Genomic DNA, 17,333 nt, shown 5'->3' with positions numbered 1-17,333 from the left:
AGTTGTTGTTTATAGAAGGTTAAAAAAGGAACTGGGCACAAATGAAGCCACGGGCCTCATGTGATAATTGTAACCCTTCAGTGACGTTTGCAAAACCACGTAACGATGCGGAATCGAAACAGTGGCGACAATTGCTTTTGTTGTCAACAAGTCTTCGAGCAAACGTTTATTGTAATCGGTATAATTGCACTATCATGTAAAGTACCTACCGGTGTTTAACCGAGCACGCGAAAGCGCTCAAGGCTACATCAGCAGTTGGAGAAAAACAAACTTCCTTCCTTTGTTGTGTATAGCGATCTGACCAATTGCTTTGTGACACGTGTGGTCTATGTCGGGTGTTGCACAATCACACAAACCTCAAGGACACGGAATTAAAACAGTGACGACAATTGCCTTTGTTGTGAACATTAGTCTTGGAGCAAACGCTTATTGTAATCGGTATAACTAGACTCCCTGGTAAAGTACCTACCAGTGCTTAAACGAGCACGCGAAGGCCACATCAGCAGTTAGAGAAAAACAAACTTACTTCCTCAGCGATCTGACCAATTGCTTTGTGACACGTGTGGTGTATGTCGGGTGTTGCACAATCACACAAACCTCAAGGACACGGAATTAAAACAGTGACGACAATTGCCTTTGTTGTGAACATTAGTCTTGGAGCAAACGCTTATTGTAATCGGTATAACTATACTCCCTGGTAAAGTACCTACCAGTGCTTAAACGAGCACGCGAAGGCCACATCAGCAGTTAGAGAAAAACAAACTTACTTCCTCAGCGATCTGACGAATTGCTTTGTGATACGTGTACAAGCAGACCGGGCGTACCAGGTGAACCACCATGGGGGTAATCTATGCTAGGTGTTGCACAAACACATGGAATTGCGACACTGCAAACAATGCTCATGAAATTGCGCAACTTAAAACTTGTTTTTCGCAAGAAGGTGAAACTTGCCTTGACATATTCCACGTACGTCAATTTCACTGCATATGTGACCGAATGCCCAGACGGATCAAGCAAAAGTAAAAAGACAACACAACATATTTGAATTTATTATAGACTTGCTGCATTACTATAAAAAGGGGATTTTGTTTTAAGTGCTGCATAGCTTTCTACAATTGTTCTTCTTGTGTTTTAGGACTCTGACTGGGCGAGAGATTCGTTGTATTGGCATTTCGATAACGAAACAATAACACATGTAAAAGCGCCATCCGATTTGTCTTCATCGGCAATTGCACAGTAAACGATGGAAAAAGCCTTTGTACAGTTTCAAAAACGGGCGATTTGAAAAGTTCAGACGTTACTTGTAAATAGCTCAAAAATGTGTAACATCATTTGCAGAAATGCCTGCTGGGAATGTTTGGAATTAATGGTTTAGTAGCATTTGAAATTTCAACATTTTTTGTGCTTACTAGAATTATGTTTAAAACACACACCTCTTGTAAATATTACTGTTAATCTACAGCCCAACAATATTTATTCAAAAGGACTTTGTATCTAGGCACTGCTTTGCAGAACCAACTTACAAAAACGTTATAATTAATAATTACCTTGAAACATTCGTTAATTTAATTATCTTCAGACTTAAAATTTGTAAACCAGCCGACTGGCGGTGTTTCGTTATTCGTCACGTGATCTGGGCTTTCAGTCATGTGACATCACATCTGCTGGGTTGAATTTCCATTCCAAGTTGCGGGGTCTTCGTCATCGTTTCGTTTCACGTCGCTCAGCCTGTGCATGTTGCCCTGTTGCTTGGTTTCTCTGCTAGCTCCCGGCACGTTGCGTCGGCGTGTCGTATTGTCACTGGCGACACAACGCAAATAGGTTACACCACTAGAGGCGCGCGTGGTCTTTTTGAAATAGGGCAGGAACTACGCTGTATGGTCCCGTGCCCCTGACCCATATGCAGGCTTAAAAAAACCTTGAGCGTCCTGGGTTCGACACCCGAGAAAACACATGACTGTGATGTGGAGGTAACAAAAATAGTAAGTTTTAAAAAAATATGCAGTTGCTCAGTTTAAGTTTTAATTGTTTTTCTGGCTGTTAGTACACCAAAACAAAATAAAGGCTTTCAGCGATACACACACAAGCGTTTTATCGAATGCTGCAAATAAACTTAGAAATAGCAGATTTTAGCTACCTAAGCTTTTTTTTAAAAAAAAACAAACAAACCTAAATTTAATTTTAGGTTAACTAAACTTTTAATGTGACTTATAGTGCTGATTTGCCCAACGATAATAATACAAAAGACAATTTCTCTCCATTGTAAACGTACAAGCTTACGAGAACTATAAAAAATACTATTGTATCGCGCCAACCCGGTCCAACGACACCCGATTTAATAATAATTTCCAAAATCTTTCACCAAATTTATTCACACAATACGCTTAGATTATTTTAGCAAATCGTGGCCACATGGCAAGAAATTGACCTAATTACATGCGCTTACCTGTATCTACCAGCGGATGGTGATGGAGTTTGACCGCCAGATGGCGTGCCTTGTGTGGGAGCTGGGGAAGTTTGTTCAGTTTGACCAGAACCAAAAATCATCTTCCACAATCCGGTGAGGATATTGACTGGCAAGAGAAGTAACACGAGAAGAAAATCGATAGTTGACTGCAACATGCCCTTTTCAGCGTTTTTCTGTTAAAATACGAGTGTATAGAATATATCATAATTCAAGCATACAAAAACAATGCAAGAAATGTTTAAACCATTTTATCCCCAGTGCCGTCCTTCACGTGCAAAACCCCGGTCAAAAAGTATCACACGCCGCCAGGTATTCAGCGCATAGCGACAAACTTAAAAACTAACGAGGGGAAAACACAGAACTTAGGTTAGAAACGCTGCGACAATGTTTGCGCTAGCAGCAGATAGGTTGGGTTAAATCATTTTGCAGGCACTTATTTTAGAGTCAATTAAACAATGCCCAATTTGCATGACCAATAATAAACAAAACAAATCCAAGCACTGTTATTATACTTTGTTTCCTGGATTAGCCGTGGTCCGATCATCCGGTCGCCCCATAAACAGCATTATGACATACTGGTATATTGGTTTAAACGATCTAACCAGGCCCAAATGCCGGTTTGTAGGGTATATGTGGTATGTAACATTTCTTTGGCACAAATGTAAGAATTTACAATTCTTTTCTTTATCTGCTGCGATTTATCAAACATTTAATTCCAAATAAACCGGGTATTTGACACAAAAACTGTACCTTATTCCATAATGGGATCTGAGTTGTCGGGCTGGGTTCAATTTTGATTTTCAATAATACATGCTTAATTCGGACCTCTGCAATTTACACTTGGCATCATTTTTGACACGTTTTTACTATCTTCGGGTTTGATTAGGTTCGGGACAAATTTTCAGGTCCACTTATAACTGTAAGATGCACCTACCACTTGTACAGCACTTGGCATCGGTTGTACTGCGAGTGAGGCACTGGGAGTTAGGTTGAGCTCGGCGAGGTTCGAGCCATATTCTTCTGGTTGGAAAACCCGCCTAGGCATGCGAAGGGCCAAGCGAAAATCGCGAGGAAGTTCGATCGGTTGGTTCCGGAGGTCGGCAATCATTTCACCCAGAAGCGTTTCTCGCGGATAGTGGCGAGTGAATGCTGATCCATGCGGAAGACGAAACTACGAAAGTGCTGTCAATTATTTTTTAGCACTTAAAATGGCGTTGCACGTTACAAAGCACACCGTTTAAGGTTAGGTAAACAAATTTAAGTATTACTAACCACAATTGCTTCGAAATACGTTTGATAGCATTTAAGGGAAAAATGTATGCCACTTGTGTCAAAACACAAACAGTTGTATTGATGGTTGAATATACCGACTATTATTTGGTTTCATACACAGAATCCAGTCAATCCTATAGCCAATTAGTTCAGTCTTTTATCAACGAAATTGCTATGTAATTTTCTCAGCAAAAATAATATTGTCGTTATGCACAGCTAAACAACAGCTAGGTCGTTTTCATGTCTTGTGTTATTTGGGCATGTCTCTTGCACATGATGTGCGTGTTGCCTACTACACACTCTTCTACCAAGTTTCCTAGGTAGATTTTGCTGAAGTTTATTTCCTTTCCAATTTTAGCATGCTGTTGAGGTTACTAACATTTTTCAACTTTCTTTTCTGTGCACCAATGAAAAAGGATTTGCACCCAATTGCTTTCAAATTTAATTACATCGATTATTTGTCTTCATCTGCAATTTCGCGCCACCCCCTTTATATATTTTTGCATCCTTCGGTTTCGTGCAAAATAATTGCTCTTAGCTGTAACTCGCATAGCCCAGTTTCTTTCTGCGGGGCTGGCACAAAGTTGCGTCCCTTCTGTATGTTTGAAACGTTGTAATTGTTGCACTCAGATTGGCTTATATCAGCTTGCTGATAATTGAACTACTTTTCTAAATTTCAACTTTGTTTATGAAAACAAACAGAATGTTTGCGTTGGGATCAATTTAGTAATAACCAGCAAAAAACACTACAGATCATGAAATCATGATGGAAAATGAATGGCATGTAAAAGGACACGAAAAACAGTACAGAAAACATTTTTCTTAACATTTGGTCACTTTAAATATTTAGCAATGGTTCCTTTTTTAATGTTACTTTGCATGTTGTCTAGAATTTCAGTTTCTAAATTTGTAAATGTGTCCATTTTCATCCCTTTCAATTGCAACCATCTTCGGATAACATCAAGCGAGTCCAACACTTCTTTGTTGTTTGGTGGATTTATAACAGGTAGAATTGCTGAGCATTGATTTGTGACAACCGCTGTAACAGCTGGTGTGTATTGCACAACTTCTCTGCATGTTTCAACTTCATCAGTGGAAATACCTCCAATATCTATCATATCATCAATGTTTATATACTCTGCATAGGTTTTTTCATTAAAACCAGGAGGGATTTCATCGGGCGAAAATCCAACAAAGTGCTCATCAGGAACCGCATGTGAGAGACCACGGAAAAAACAATACTGTATTGTTTCTGCAGAAACATCGTTCCATGAAGCACTTAATAAATTTACTGCATCAAGCACAGATAGAGACCATGCCACTTCTGCCGCTGTGGTTGCCTCATTTGCTTCTATTGATAGTAAAATTTTCTGTAGCAGCCTGCGTCGGTAATAATGTTTCATATTTTTTGTTATTCCTTGATCAAGTGGTTGCACAGATGGAACAGAGTTAGGTGGCAAATATACAAGTTCAACGCACCTTAAACCTTTCTCCTCTATTTTATGAGCAAAACAACTGTCCAATAGCAAGCAAATTTTTTTGTTCTGTTCTTGTAAACGCTCATCAAAACTTTCCAACCATTCTTGAAAAATTGCTGGAGTAACCCAGGCACTGCTGTTAGACCTATACTTTATTGGTAGTTTTTTTATTCCAGTAAAACATTGTGACTCCATGGTCTTTCCAATTACCAAAAGTTCTTGTTTATCTGATCCATCCATATTTGTCGCAAGCAAAACTGTCAGCCGCTCCATGCATTTTTGGTCTCCTGAAAGTTTCTCATTTACAATATACATGCTTTTTTCAGGAAGTTTACGAAAGTAAATCCCGGTTTCATCACAATTGTATATTTCCGAAGCTGAATAACGCTCTTGTATGCTGGGCCAAACCGATGTTATCCATTGTTCAGTGGCTTCAGAGTCTTGGTACAGTTTTACTTCATCCTGGCGCTTCAAAAAAATCGAATGGCGTTCCCTCCAGCGTGTTACCCAACTCATTGAGGGATTGAAGTCTTCACCTAATAATAACGCAAAGTCCTTCGCTTTTTTGCGCAGCAAAGGCCCGTTGACCATAATTCCTTTACTCTTTGCTAGATGAAACCATTCCAACAGAGCGTCTCCAACATTCTCATGGGTCATTGCTCTTGCCCTTTTTCGGCATGGACTTACATTGTTATGATACTCTGAAAGTAGCTTGTCCCTGTGTTTTGCAAGCCGCGACACCTGTGATTGAGATACATCATACTTTTGAGCAAGCGTGACTTGAGCAGCTCCCTTGTCAATTTCTTCAATGACTTTCACTTTGTCTTTCAGTGTCAACTCATGTCTCTTCCTCTTTGTCGGCATTTTGATTGCTACTTGTAAATTCATTTTATTCTTTATTGTCTTACAAAATGATTAATTTTCAAACCATCTATAAACAAATGTAACGTAGAGAACAGTCCCAAATAGGATGCAATAACAAAAATTTCACCCAACATTTTAATTAACGAAATCCTTTGAAACTCCACACAATACTATTTTCAGTCATAAGCATGTTTTAACACTCAGCAACTACAAAAACCAACTGATGAAAATCAAAATTTAGTACAAACATACACAGACTTCAATTAAAGCCACAAGAATCTTTAAACTTCTGCAAATTGAAAAAATATGATTGATATAGCTGCACTATATCCACAGGCTGATTTACAACAGTCAAAACAGCATCCTGCAAACCCACCTAGTCTCGCTCACATCAACCAATTTTGTTGACTTACAGGCATATGTAGTAAATTGTTAAGATGTTCTGCTCTGGCCATTTTTTCTATTTGTACCATGTGCATGCTTATTCCACAAGAAGATTGCAAAGTATACAGCTTTGATCCTCAACAAAAACATGTCTGCATTTACCTCAAAGCCAGAAAACATACATACAGCCATACTGATCTAAACTACTGCATGTAGTTATAATTGCTGTCTGGAAGCAAGTTAGTTTTATATGTCAAAATACTTTACACTGAATTGGCCATGTCTTTTACCAAACCTTAAACAAACGTACCAAAGTAAGGCTGACTAACAGAAACCTAGCAAAATAACAAGACCAGCTGAGCTGTTTCGACCTTGAAGCCCAACTCAGAAAGTAACAATAGTTCACCAACAATAGTAGCCACTCTCTTCTGCCAATGGATCAACTGTATTAAACATTAAACTTTCGACACATAAACAGGTAACCACACTTTCACCAAACATTTTTATGCAATTAAAAGAATTATGTGATTAACAGGAATCAGCACCAACAAGTAGACATTGCCACAAGACAATAGAGCTCAAACAATTTTCCTCTGAAAACCATAGAAACGATAGCATAGACGCCCAGTTTCACTCTATAGAACAGTATCATTCACTCAAAACTGGGTCAACGCTTACAGCCTTGCATGCAGAATGTGACGTCACAATTCTTCTTTGTTTTACAGTGAGACTTGGCGGGAAAAACTACGGTTTGTTGCTTAAGGAAGCATTTTCATGACAAGCTGTGTGAGGCGAAACTATTTAACGTATGCTATCATTAGGAACGAGAAAAGCGTTTTCCTAACAGGTTATAAGTGAAGCACGGCTTAATCGAATACATGCTTGTAAAAAACAACATCTCGCCTTGGGCTACCACAAAAGCTGCCAGTCAAAAGATATTACAACCTATGCATCCACCTTTTGCAAAATAGAACAAATCACGCCCAAAGAACTATATCATCGCTTAAACTTTTACAGTAAAGCAAAAAAACTCGATTAATACAAGCGGCTGGCCCGCTGTGGTGCAATTGGTCACGTGTTTTGTGAAAAGATTAGCAGCGCGCGCACGCCGCACATACACTTGGCGCCCACTCTTTCTCCTTCTGTTTCTTTTTGATTATTTCACGCCGGGGGCGCAAACCTCGCGCAAACTCGTGAAAAGAGTAAAAGCGAGATAGGTCTTTTACTTCAGCAAAGACGAGTGAAAAGGGTAAAAGAAAAGGTCTTTTCTACACTAGTGTGTCTACAGTTAATCATAACAACAACTTGGTTTAAAAAATATATATATTTCATAAGGCAGATTTTTCAACTCTGTGTAATGCGATTATCCAGAGTAACCTCTTTGCAAGTGATGGCCAATGGAGTGTTGGAATCTACAACCCCTTGCAGTAATCCGGATTATGCGATTAACCAGATTAGTCTATAACCAGTACCGATTATTAAAAGCGCTTTTAATTTAATTTCCGCAAGCTGAAAAAGCAGTTATCGCCCAAAACTAGGCCAGCGGCTTTTAGTGCGTCACTATTTCAAACTGTGGGGCGGATATAAAACAATTACAAAGCTGCACATACATTTGGGACACGGTATTTAAAGTAATGCCAGTGTGTCTTCACTTTCTTTTATGTTACAGGTCAGCGAAAAACGAAAGAGTGAAGAAAGTTAGTGAGAAAGGATAAACAGGAAGAGGTCTGCAGTTAACGCGGAGAAGAAAGAGTAAAGGAAGAGAAAGGGCCCCTTCCCACCACTTGGAAATCCCTTAATCACACAACCGTTTGTTTTCCTCAAATCGTCAAATTTGTTTTCCTCAAATCGTCTCTATAAGGCCACTTAAGACCAACAACTGAAAACCTGACATCGCCCTTTAAACGCTTCGTGTGTTCAATTAGTTACAGGAAAGATTAGGACACATACAGCGTAGTAGCTACACTGCAAATAGAATTGCGATACCCTCCATCTTACATTCTCACTCAATCTGTGCTGTTCCGACCTTATTTAAGTGAGCTTCGCATTAAACTCAACATTTCGGTTAATCGAATATACGGTAAAAATTCTATGTAGACTACTGTTGTGTGATAAAGCTCTGAACTTTCCAAAACATGCTATAACGTACTTATTAAAGTCACTGCTACGCTACACAAAGTCACAAATGCAACTCATATTAAACCAGCTTACCGGGTATGACCACCTGGCAGCACGCCTTTGACTGTGCAGGCGCTCAACGACAGACCACCTTGGAGGCGGAAAAAATACTTTTTCTCGGCGCCTGCTGGAGAACAAAAGGAAATAAGTTCTCTTCCTCAATCTCTCACGTTTTTAGGACAGCAGCAGACTTGCCACTGCGCAGCTCTTCTCTCTTATACGGAGATGCACAAAGTTGCGGAGGTGTCCTGCTATTCCTGTATTCCAATGCTTTACTTCCCAATAAAATTGTGAAAAAAACTGAGAATTTGATACAGTCACATATGGTACGTTTAATTGTACCATCATGACACATTCATCTGTAAATGCTCTAGTTTTCATTTATACCTAGCATTTCTTCTCTACAGTTTTTATTTGTTTATTGCTAAATAACCTCAACAACGATGACACTTGTAGCAATGGCACACTTCCTTGTGTACGTAATGTCACATACAAGTATCCGATTAATTGCATAGCCCAGTAGTTCTCAAACTGTGCGTCGTTTCAATTTTCCAAGGGCGTCGCAGAATAGTTCCGTTTCGTGGTTTTTGTTGTTGTATCAATAAACACAACTTTAATAATAAGTTTCCTCATTAACTTTTTTTGCTGGTGCGTCGCAAGTCAACGAAATTTTTCCAGAGGCGTCGCAACAAAAAAAAGTTTGAGAACCAATGGCATAGCCAATTAACCCAACTCTATCTATACAACGTCCATAAAGATACACTTTGTTGAAAGATGTGCTAACTTACAGTTTTCCTACCTAAATGCTGTGTATGGGAAACAACCAAACTCTTTTCCTCTTGTAGTTGAGAATATAGCTTCTTCAAAACTAGTTCAACGCTCGTGCTACACTTAAGAACGTGCCGCCACACTTCTAAACCATCGCGGTTTAGTGCAATTGGTTACAAAAGTTTTAAAAAACGTATCACAAGCACAGATTTCACAACATGGAACCAAACCTGCACAATCTATATTACAGATATAGTTTAAAAGAAGCTTTGGACTGTGTACCTTTATAGCTGAAATTAACATTTCCGTTAGTTGAACGACGAGTTTAAAAATAAACAGACAAAACCGGTTTATTGCTACTCCAACTTGCCCAGGCTTTTGTCCTGATTAACCGGTTTCCCGATTATCCGGATTGTATACAAACATTGAGAGTTGTCAGTTTGTACTTCCCCAGTTGAGGTTGCTTTGAAGCTCATCCACGACAACAAAGAAACCTTATTCTTTGTTTGATATTGCAGGAAAGTAAATCACTTCCTTATAACTAGGTCAGTGCTCACACCACAACACAGAAGGCGACGTTAACATCAAGCCCGCAAATTGTTGTGGGTTGGGTGCAGATCGGTCACGTGAGTTTCTCTTAAGATATCAGCAACACACACGCACTCGTTGCACATACGTCGCATATAAATTTGCAATATTGTTCTTAAATTTAAAGGTAACAGCCTTGCACTCAACATATTCCCTCCCTTTTGTCAAATTCGTCTACAAGCAGCTATACCAGTCCGTTGCAATACTAGGGCTGTTTGTGGGAAGCAAAACTGGTAAGAAGGCTGCTACGAAGACGAAAAAAAATGAGGTAGAATGCCAAAAGTTTGTCTCCTTGTATGGTAATTTTGCTTATCATAACGAGTTTGCCTCATTTGTTTACCATTTTGCATCGAACAATCATCAATCCAGATTAAGTGGATTACATTTGACCAGATTATTTTCTAAAAATATAGTCAACGATTTTGGATTCAGTAAACGGCCGATTATCCTGATTCATTTGTATTTCATAAGGAGCAATATCTTGACTAAGGAAGACAAAAGGTTTTTCTTTATGCAATAATTGAAAATATACAACCAATCAGATTAGCCTTCATTTTCAACAATTTGTACAAACATTTTTACTAGTGCAGATTTTTGACATAATATGCACTAGTAAAAATGTTTGCGCACATATTGGCCAATGCAAATTTAGGAACAGTAATACCATATTATTTAACCTACTTGGATTCTTGCAATCTTCTCCCTTTCCTTTTCTTGTTCTTCACTTTTCTGCTTCTTTAATGCCTCCTGCTCTTCATTCCTTTTTTGCTCCTCAGCATTTTTTGTTTGTTTTTCTTTGTGGAACTTGGCATTGCGCTCAGCACGGTCACGAGCGATTTCATCTCTCACCTTCTGCAAGGCCTCCCTATAAAAAAGGTAATTTAACCAATTTTTAAGGACTTACATACCATTGTAAGGGCTTAAGATAGTTAACAGGAATTTGAGTGCAGATTTAAAGTTTGTTTCAGTCTACAACGGTAAGAATGATAAAAAGACAAAAAAACTGCTCCATGTTACGGTAAGGTGACAACACCTTTACAATTAACACAGAACAGTTTCATCAGATTTTACACAGTATTTTTCCTAGCAGTTTGATTTATTCCTACTTTTCCTTTAACTTGTCCTTCCTTCTTTCTTCAAGTTCCTTCTTCATTTTGATATCTTTTTGTTGGTCATGCATGTCCTGCACAGCTTTTCCAATCTGTCGCCGTTCAATTTCCCTTTTTCTTTCACCCTAAAAGTGCAAAGTTTTTGAATTAAATTACATAAAAGTTTGGAACACTATATACGGATCTATTCATAAGTTTAATGGTGCAAACAATGGCCTAAATAGACATAAAAAGCGACATGCTTTATATTTCAAAAGTTTCGGCACATGTTTATGCCATGTGGCCTTCATATTACTGATGATGTCATGAGCATTTGCCGAAACGTTTGAAATATAAAGCATGGCGCTTTTTACGGCAATTCGGACCAGAATTTTCACCATTAAACATGCAACTTTGTTTTTCAACAAATAATACTGCAAATAAAAAGGCTATATTAAAGTTCACCTCTTCAAACTCTTTAGCTTTTTGAAGGCGACGCTCATTTATTTTTTCCTGCAACATCTCTGCTTGTTTCTTTCTGTCCACATCTGTTGTGCCACCACTGCTACTAGTGCTGTACATAATAAGCAATGCAAAATTGATGTATCTTTATGTTTTCAGAAAATAACAAAACTTACCTCGGAGATTCTTGTGAGGAACTACTCTGTGTTAAAGGTTCGTCTTCATCAGAAAAACCTAGAAACAGGTTTTAACAGAATTATTTGTGATATGTTAAGTTTTAGTTAAAAGTGGGCACTTGCAGTTTATTTAACCCAGTAAATTTAAAAAACAAAAAAATGATGTACGCACTTACCCCCATTGGTTGCAGCTGGCTTGGTAGTAGCTTGTGTTTGTGTATTTAAAGTAGTTTTCTTGCACGATTTCTGTTAATACATAAGCATATTTTACAATGAGGAAGCACACCTGATCTTAAGAAAAGCTAAAGGGTATTTGTGATTTGGCACAGCACATACATGGAATAACTAGAAGAGTGGCTTTCTGATATACTTCCATTTTATATATTCTATACGATATTTACCAATTTACTATACACATCATTTGATCTACACATATGATTGTTTTTGTAAACAAAAACTAATGGGTCCCCACACGCATGTTTGTGCGGATTTACGGTAAACAAATGTTGCGGTGATTTTTACATTCTTAAGGACAAATTTTTAGAAAGCATTAACCCAACAATAAAAAAAAATTGTTCGTATTCTTTTTGCACTATTCATGTAATTACAAAAACATTAAAAAAACATAACAAAGACTTAAATCTAATCTCTTGCTTTAACCCAGATATAGTCCTCCAAGGTCGGGCAATTTTTTTTAGAAAGCTGTAACAGTTGTGTTACAGACACTTTAAATTAAAAAGCAATTTGCTACAAGTGTATACATAACAAATTGTTTTTCATATAACTTTGTTTCGCAAAATCAGTACCATTGACCTGTAGTAACCTCTCAGGGTGCACACGCCAAACGACTGTTTGACCTTTCGACACCGTTTTCAATAGCACGCCGTCATTCGTGTTCAACAATACTGTTAAGCCTAATTTATACATGCCTTGAGTATTGACTCCTAAATTGATTGTTAAAAAAACGCTACGTTATGAAGAAAGTTCTGAGCTGTGTTTGTAATACCGACGAGTTGACCTTAAGTAACCCGTGATCATGTGGCGGCCAACCTGACAGCGAGCATTTAAAAAAACATTTATTTGGCAAAAAAGTCAAGTTAATTTTTTCATCTTAACTTTTATTAACAAAGTTTTTCTTGACATCTACAAAACCGAAGCACGGTTATTAGGCTTAAATCACGTCATAGGTGTAAAACCTTCGCCAAAACTAAAAATGTGAGTGATAACTTAATAAAACGACATAGCATTGCTGTGCAAAACAGCTGATTTCTAATCACTGAAATGATGTCTCGTAAAACGTCTGTCCGACGTCAAGCTGAGCCCTCCCGCTATCGTAAACCAGTGAGTTACTGTCTTGGTACTTCTGCCTACAGTGTCTTTCTTGACCAAACGAGCGTTAGACACATTTACGTTTCGGGGGCCTGTGGGTGAATCTCTGGGTCATACGGGGTCAAAATTCACATGGACCATCTTTAGACCAATATCTGTAATGTGTGTAAAATTGAAAAAGTTTGAACCATTCTTTCTTGACCAAAACGTGGGAACAATAGCCGCGCTAAAAATTTCACATTTTGGGGTGCTGTGGGTGAACCGAGGGATCAAACGGGGTCAAAATTCACATGGACCATCTTTAGACCAATACCTATTATGTGTGTCAATTTGAAAAACTTTGAACCATTCTTTCTTGACCAAAACGTGGGAACAAATCCGCGCTAAAAATTTCACGTTTTGGGGGGCTGTGGGTGAACCGAGGGATCAAACGGGGTCAAAATTCACATGGACCATCTTTAGACCAATATCTGTAATGTGTGTAAATTTGAAAAAGTTTGAACCATTCTTTCTTGACCAAAACGTGGGAACAAATCTGCGTTAGAAAGAAAAAAAGAAAAAAAAATATATAGACAAAAACAATATGTGTCCCCTTCAGGGAAGGGGACCCATAATAAGCACAAAAAATATTTTTTGGAGCTGGCTTGGTGCCACTTATAAACAGCACAATCAAAAAGAAATCTCTGAAGCAAGGCATTGCATTTTGCTGTATTAATTTATTATCCATCTTGTCTCATTTCAAGCATGGTGTTTGCATGTCAACATTGGTCTGTTTTAGTTGTTTGAAAGGTAATAGGTTTCCACTATAACTAGAATGGTGGCTTTCTGATATACTTCCATTTTATATATTCTATATGATATTTACCAATTTACTATACACATCATTTGATCTACACATATGATTGTTTTTGTAAACAAAAACGAATGGGTCCCCACACGCGTGTTTGTGCGGATTTACGGTAAACAAATGTTGCGGTGATTTATAGATTTTTAAGGACAAATTTTTAGAAAGCATTAACCCAACAATAAAAATTTTTGTCCGTATTCTTTTTGCACTATTATTGTCATACAATTACAAAAACATTAAAAAAGAACAAAAAAAATAATTTCAATTGATTCTCTTGCTGTGTTAGTAATACCTACTAGTTGACCTTAAGTAACCCGTGGTCATGCGGCGGCCAACCATACAACGAGCATTTAAAAAAACATTTATCTTGCAAAAATGTCAAGTTTATTTTTTCATCCTTATTTTGATTAACAAAGTTTTGCTTGACATATACGAAACCGAAGCACGCTTATTAGGTTTAAATCACGTCATAGGTGTGAAACCTTGAAATTGAAATTTGTGAGTAATAACTTAATAAAACGAAATAGCATTGCTGTGTAAAACAGCTGATTTCTAATCACCGAAACGACGTCTCGTAAAACGCCTGTCCGACGTCAGGCTGAGCGCTAAGAAAAAATACGGACAAAAACAAGAAAAATACGGACAAAAACAATATGTGTCCCATAATTAAACTAACACAAATGTATTATATTTACCTCAAATGCAGCATTGATTTTTTCTTTAATTTCACGAGCACTGACACTTCCAGCGATAATCTCTACAGGTATCCCATCACCTCCGATTAAAAAGGTTACAGGTACTATTACAACAGGGTCTATAAGCAGTATGCTAAGTTAAGGGCAAAATCAGAAGAAGAAAAACTTGTTATAAAACAACACATACAAATATGACAAACTTTGATATGTATATAGGTTTTACAATCAAAAGGATACAAAGTTCAGCAAACTGTGTGAATTCCGTGCTGTAAGAAAAAAGATTTTGTATTGAGGTTAATTTGGTACTTGTGCAAAACTTTTGAGGTTAGTTATATTGTCACTTATTAAGAAAAAACATGCTTTTGCAAAATGCTTAAAAACACAAACGAATAGGATTATTATTACCTTTCATTTTCCAGTTTGATACAAACACATTTTTCTTTGCATACTGCTGATACACCCTCTTCTTCCCAAAGAGTGTTCATTTCTTTGGAATCATCATCTTTGCCTAAGAATAAACAAATATCACACAAATTGATAACAGTTACATTACATATATCTAATCCACACTATGCATATATTTTAAAACTAGTAGCTATCTGATAATTTGACAGATTATTCTGGGATTTTTAGCATTCCAGCACATATTTTTAATTTTAACATTGATTGGGTGACACTAAAACACTGAATGGGCGGGACGGGCGGGGCGTCGTGAAAACCGCTGAATATCGGGGTAAATTGCTGACGGTTAGTGCTATTAAGGTTGGGATAAGGTTTTTTAATAGAAAATCATTAAAAATAATTCCCCCGGATACATTCCGCGACCGAGGGAAACATTCAGCGGCCGAGGGAGACTTCCCGGTTCCCGCCCAAGCATTTTTGCTGAATGTCAGGAAACAGCTGAATAAGTTTTTGGCAGGGACATTTTTTGATTTGTATACTATTATAAAACCTAACCGTCAGCAATTTACCCGATATTTAGCAGTTTCCGCGACGTCCCGCCAGCCGTCACCCATCTCCCGCTCGTCCCGCCCATTCAGCGTTTTAGGGGTGACACTAAAACGGTGAATGGGTGGGAGATGGCGGGGCGTCGTGAAAACCGCTGAATATCGGGGTAAATTGCTGACGGTTAGTGCTATTAAGGTTGGGATAAGGTTTTTCTAATAGAAAATCATTAAAAATAAGTCCCCCGTATACCTTCCGTGACCGAGGGAAACATTCAGCGGCCGAGGGAGACTTCCCGCCCAAGCATTTTAGCTGAATGTTAGGAAACAGCTGAATAAGTTTTAGGCAGGGACATTTTTTGATTCATATACTATGAAACCTATATCAACCCTAATAGCACTAACCGTCAGCAATTTACCCGATATTTAGCGGTTTCCGCGACGTCCCGCCCATTCAGCGTTTTAGGGTAATACTAAAAGCAGAAAAACAGAAAAGCGGGAAAAGCAGGAAATCAACACTAAAAGCAGAAAAGAAAGGAAAAGCAGAAACAAGGGAAATTTGTGTTTTCTAAAAGTGGGAAAAAATAATTCCAGAAAAACAGAAAAAGAGTAAAATTTCTTGTTTCATAAGATTTTGAAATACGAAAAGCAGAAAAACAGGAAATGTTTCTTTATTTGTTTTTTTGCCGTTCTAGCTCGTAAAAACCACTCGAAAGTGTTTTAATAGCGTTCTAAAGACGGGAAATAAACAAATAAAAAACATTTCTTGTTTTTCAGTATTGGACACAACAGAACAGACAACACACAATCGATGTAGAACGCTAATAGATCACATTCAAATGATTTTTGCGAGTTAGAAAGGGGCTCCTCCAAAATACGCAATCTATAAAATGTTGATGGTTAGGGCTTTTAGGGTCTGGGTAAAGGTTTATAATAACAATAACACTATAATTTAGTTTTAGATTCCCAGTTTGGACTTAATATTCTCATATGTGTTGAGAGTGGTATTAAGCACTGTATGGTACCACATGTTAAAACTAAGAAAATTAGGTCCAAAGGGTATCTAAATTAAATTATAAAGTTATTTGTATTACAATCCCTCACCTTGACCCTTATAGCCGTAGATTGTGTATTTTAGTGTAGCCCATTAGAAAGGTATAAAAAACAAATAAAGAAACATTTCCCGTTTTTCTGCTTATCGTATTTCAAAATCTTATGAAACAAGAAATTGTACTCTTCCTGTTTTTCTGCAATTATTTTTTCCCTGTTTTAGGAAACACAAATTTCCCTTTTTTCTGCTTTTCCTTTCTTTTCTGCTTTTAGTGCTGATTTCCTGCTTTTCCCTCTTTTTTGTTTTTCTGCTTTTAGTGTGACCCAGCGTTTTAGTGTCACCCGCGTTTTAGTGTCACCCCATTGATCAACATGAACAGTTGAACACCCAACGTCTCTTATAAACATTTATTCAAACATCTGTTGTTAAAGACGGTTAAGCCTTTGCTTAGTAAGTACCTGTAGGTACAAGAACATGGTCTTATTATTATTCTTACCGTTAATGTAGACTAAAAACAACTTTGAATCTGCACGCGAAGCGTTGATTGCTTGTGGTATTCCACCATCAAACCAAGCCATTTTGCAAACCAAACGGTTCACTCACTAACAATATTCAAACGCCTTTCACAATTCACAACACTGACAACAAATCTCAATTAATAGTTAAAAGTTAACCTCAAGCTCAACACATCAGTAGTCAGCAGCAGACAAGTCAGCACGCGAAATTGATGATGCTGATTGCT

General features: G+C 37.7%; 1 protein-coding gene across 1 annotated transcript; it reads right to left on the bottom strand.

The window, feature by feature from the left end:
- Positions 1 to 1,144: 1,144 nt before the first annotated feature.
- On the bottom strand, positions 1,145 to 17,317 carry LOC145223106 (UBX domain-containing protein 4-like). Its single transcript, XM_080089441.1, has 12 exons — positions 17,088 to 17,317; positions 15,002 to 15,104; positions 14,834 to 14,862; positions 14,597 to 14,715; positions 11,902 to 11,971; positions 11,726 to 11,783; positions 11,553 to 11,661; positions 11,106 to 11,233; positions 10,681 to 10,864; positions 3,402 to 3,638; positions 2,447 to 2,640; positions 1,145 to 1,800 (listed from the first exon to the last, which is right to left on the bottom strand). The coding sequence occupies exons 1-12, from the start codon at positions 17,167 to 17,169 to the stop codon at positions 1,656 to 1,658; spliced, it is 1,458 nt and encodes a 485-aa protein (XP_079945567.1). The 5' UTR covers positions 17,170 to 17,317; the 3' UTR covers positions 1,145 to 1,655.
- Between the last annotated feature and the right edge of the window lie 16 nt (positions 17,318 to 17,333).

Source organism: Phallusia mammillata, chromosome 4, assembly GCF_965637545.1.
Source record: "Phallusia mammillata chromosome 4, kaPhaMamm4.hap1.1, whole genome shotgun sequence".
Lineage (NCBI taxonomy): Eukaryota > Metazoa > Chordata > Ascidiacea > Phlebobranchia > Ascidiidae > Phallusia > Phallusia mammillata.
The sequence above is the reverse complement of the archived record's forward strand: the minus strand, read 5'-3'. Positions and strand labels throughout refer to the sequence as shown.

What these genes read in the sequence shown, in the direction of transcription:
- LOC145223106 (XM_080089441.1), bottom strand. Translation starts at nt 17,169, where the DNA reads ATGGCTTGGTTTGATGGTGGAATACCACAAGCAATCAACGCTTCGCGT. An exon ending in GTTTTTAGTCTACATTAACG is followed by an intron (nt 15,105 to 17,087) that starts GTAAGAATAATA and finishes GTTTATTCTTAG; the next exon opens with GCAAAGATGATGATTCCAAA. An exon ending in TCCTCACAAGAATCTCCGAG is followed by an intron (nt 11,662 to 11,725) that starts GTAAGTTTTGTT and finishes TATTATGTACAG; the next exon opens with CACTAGTAGCAGTGGTGGCA.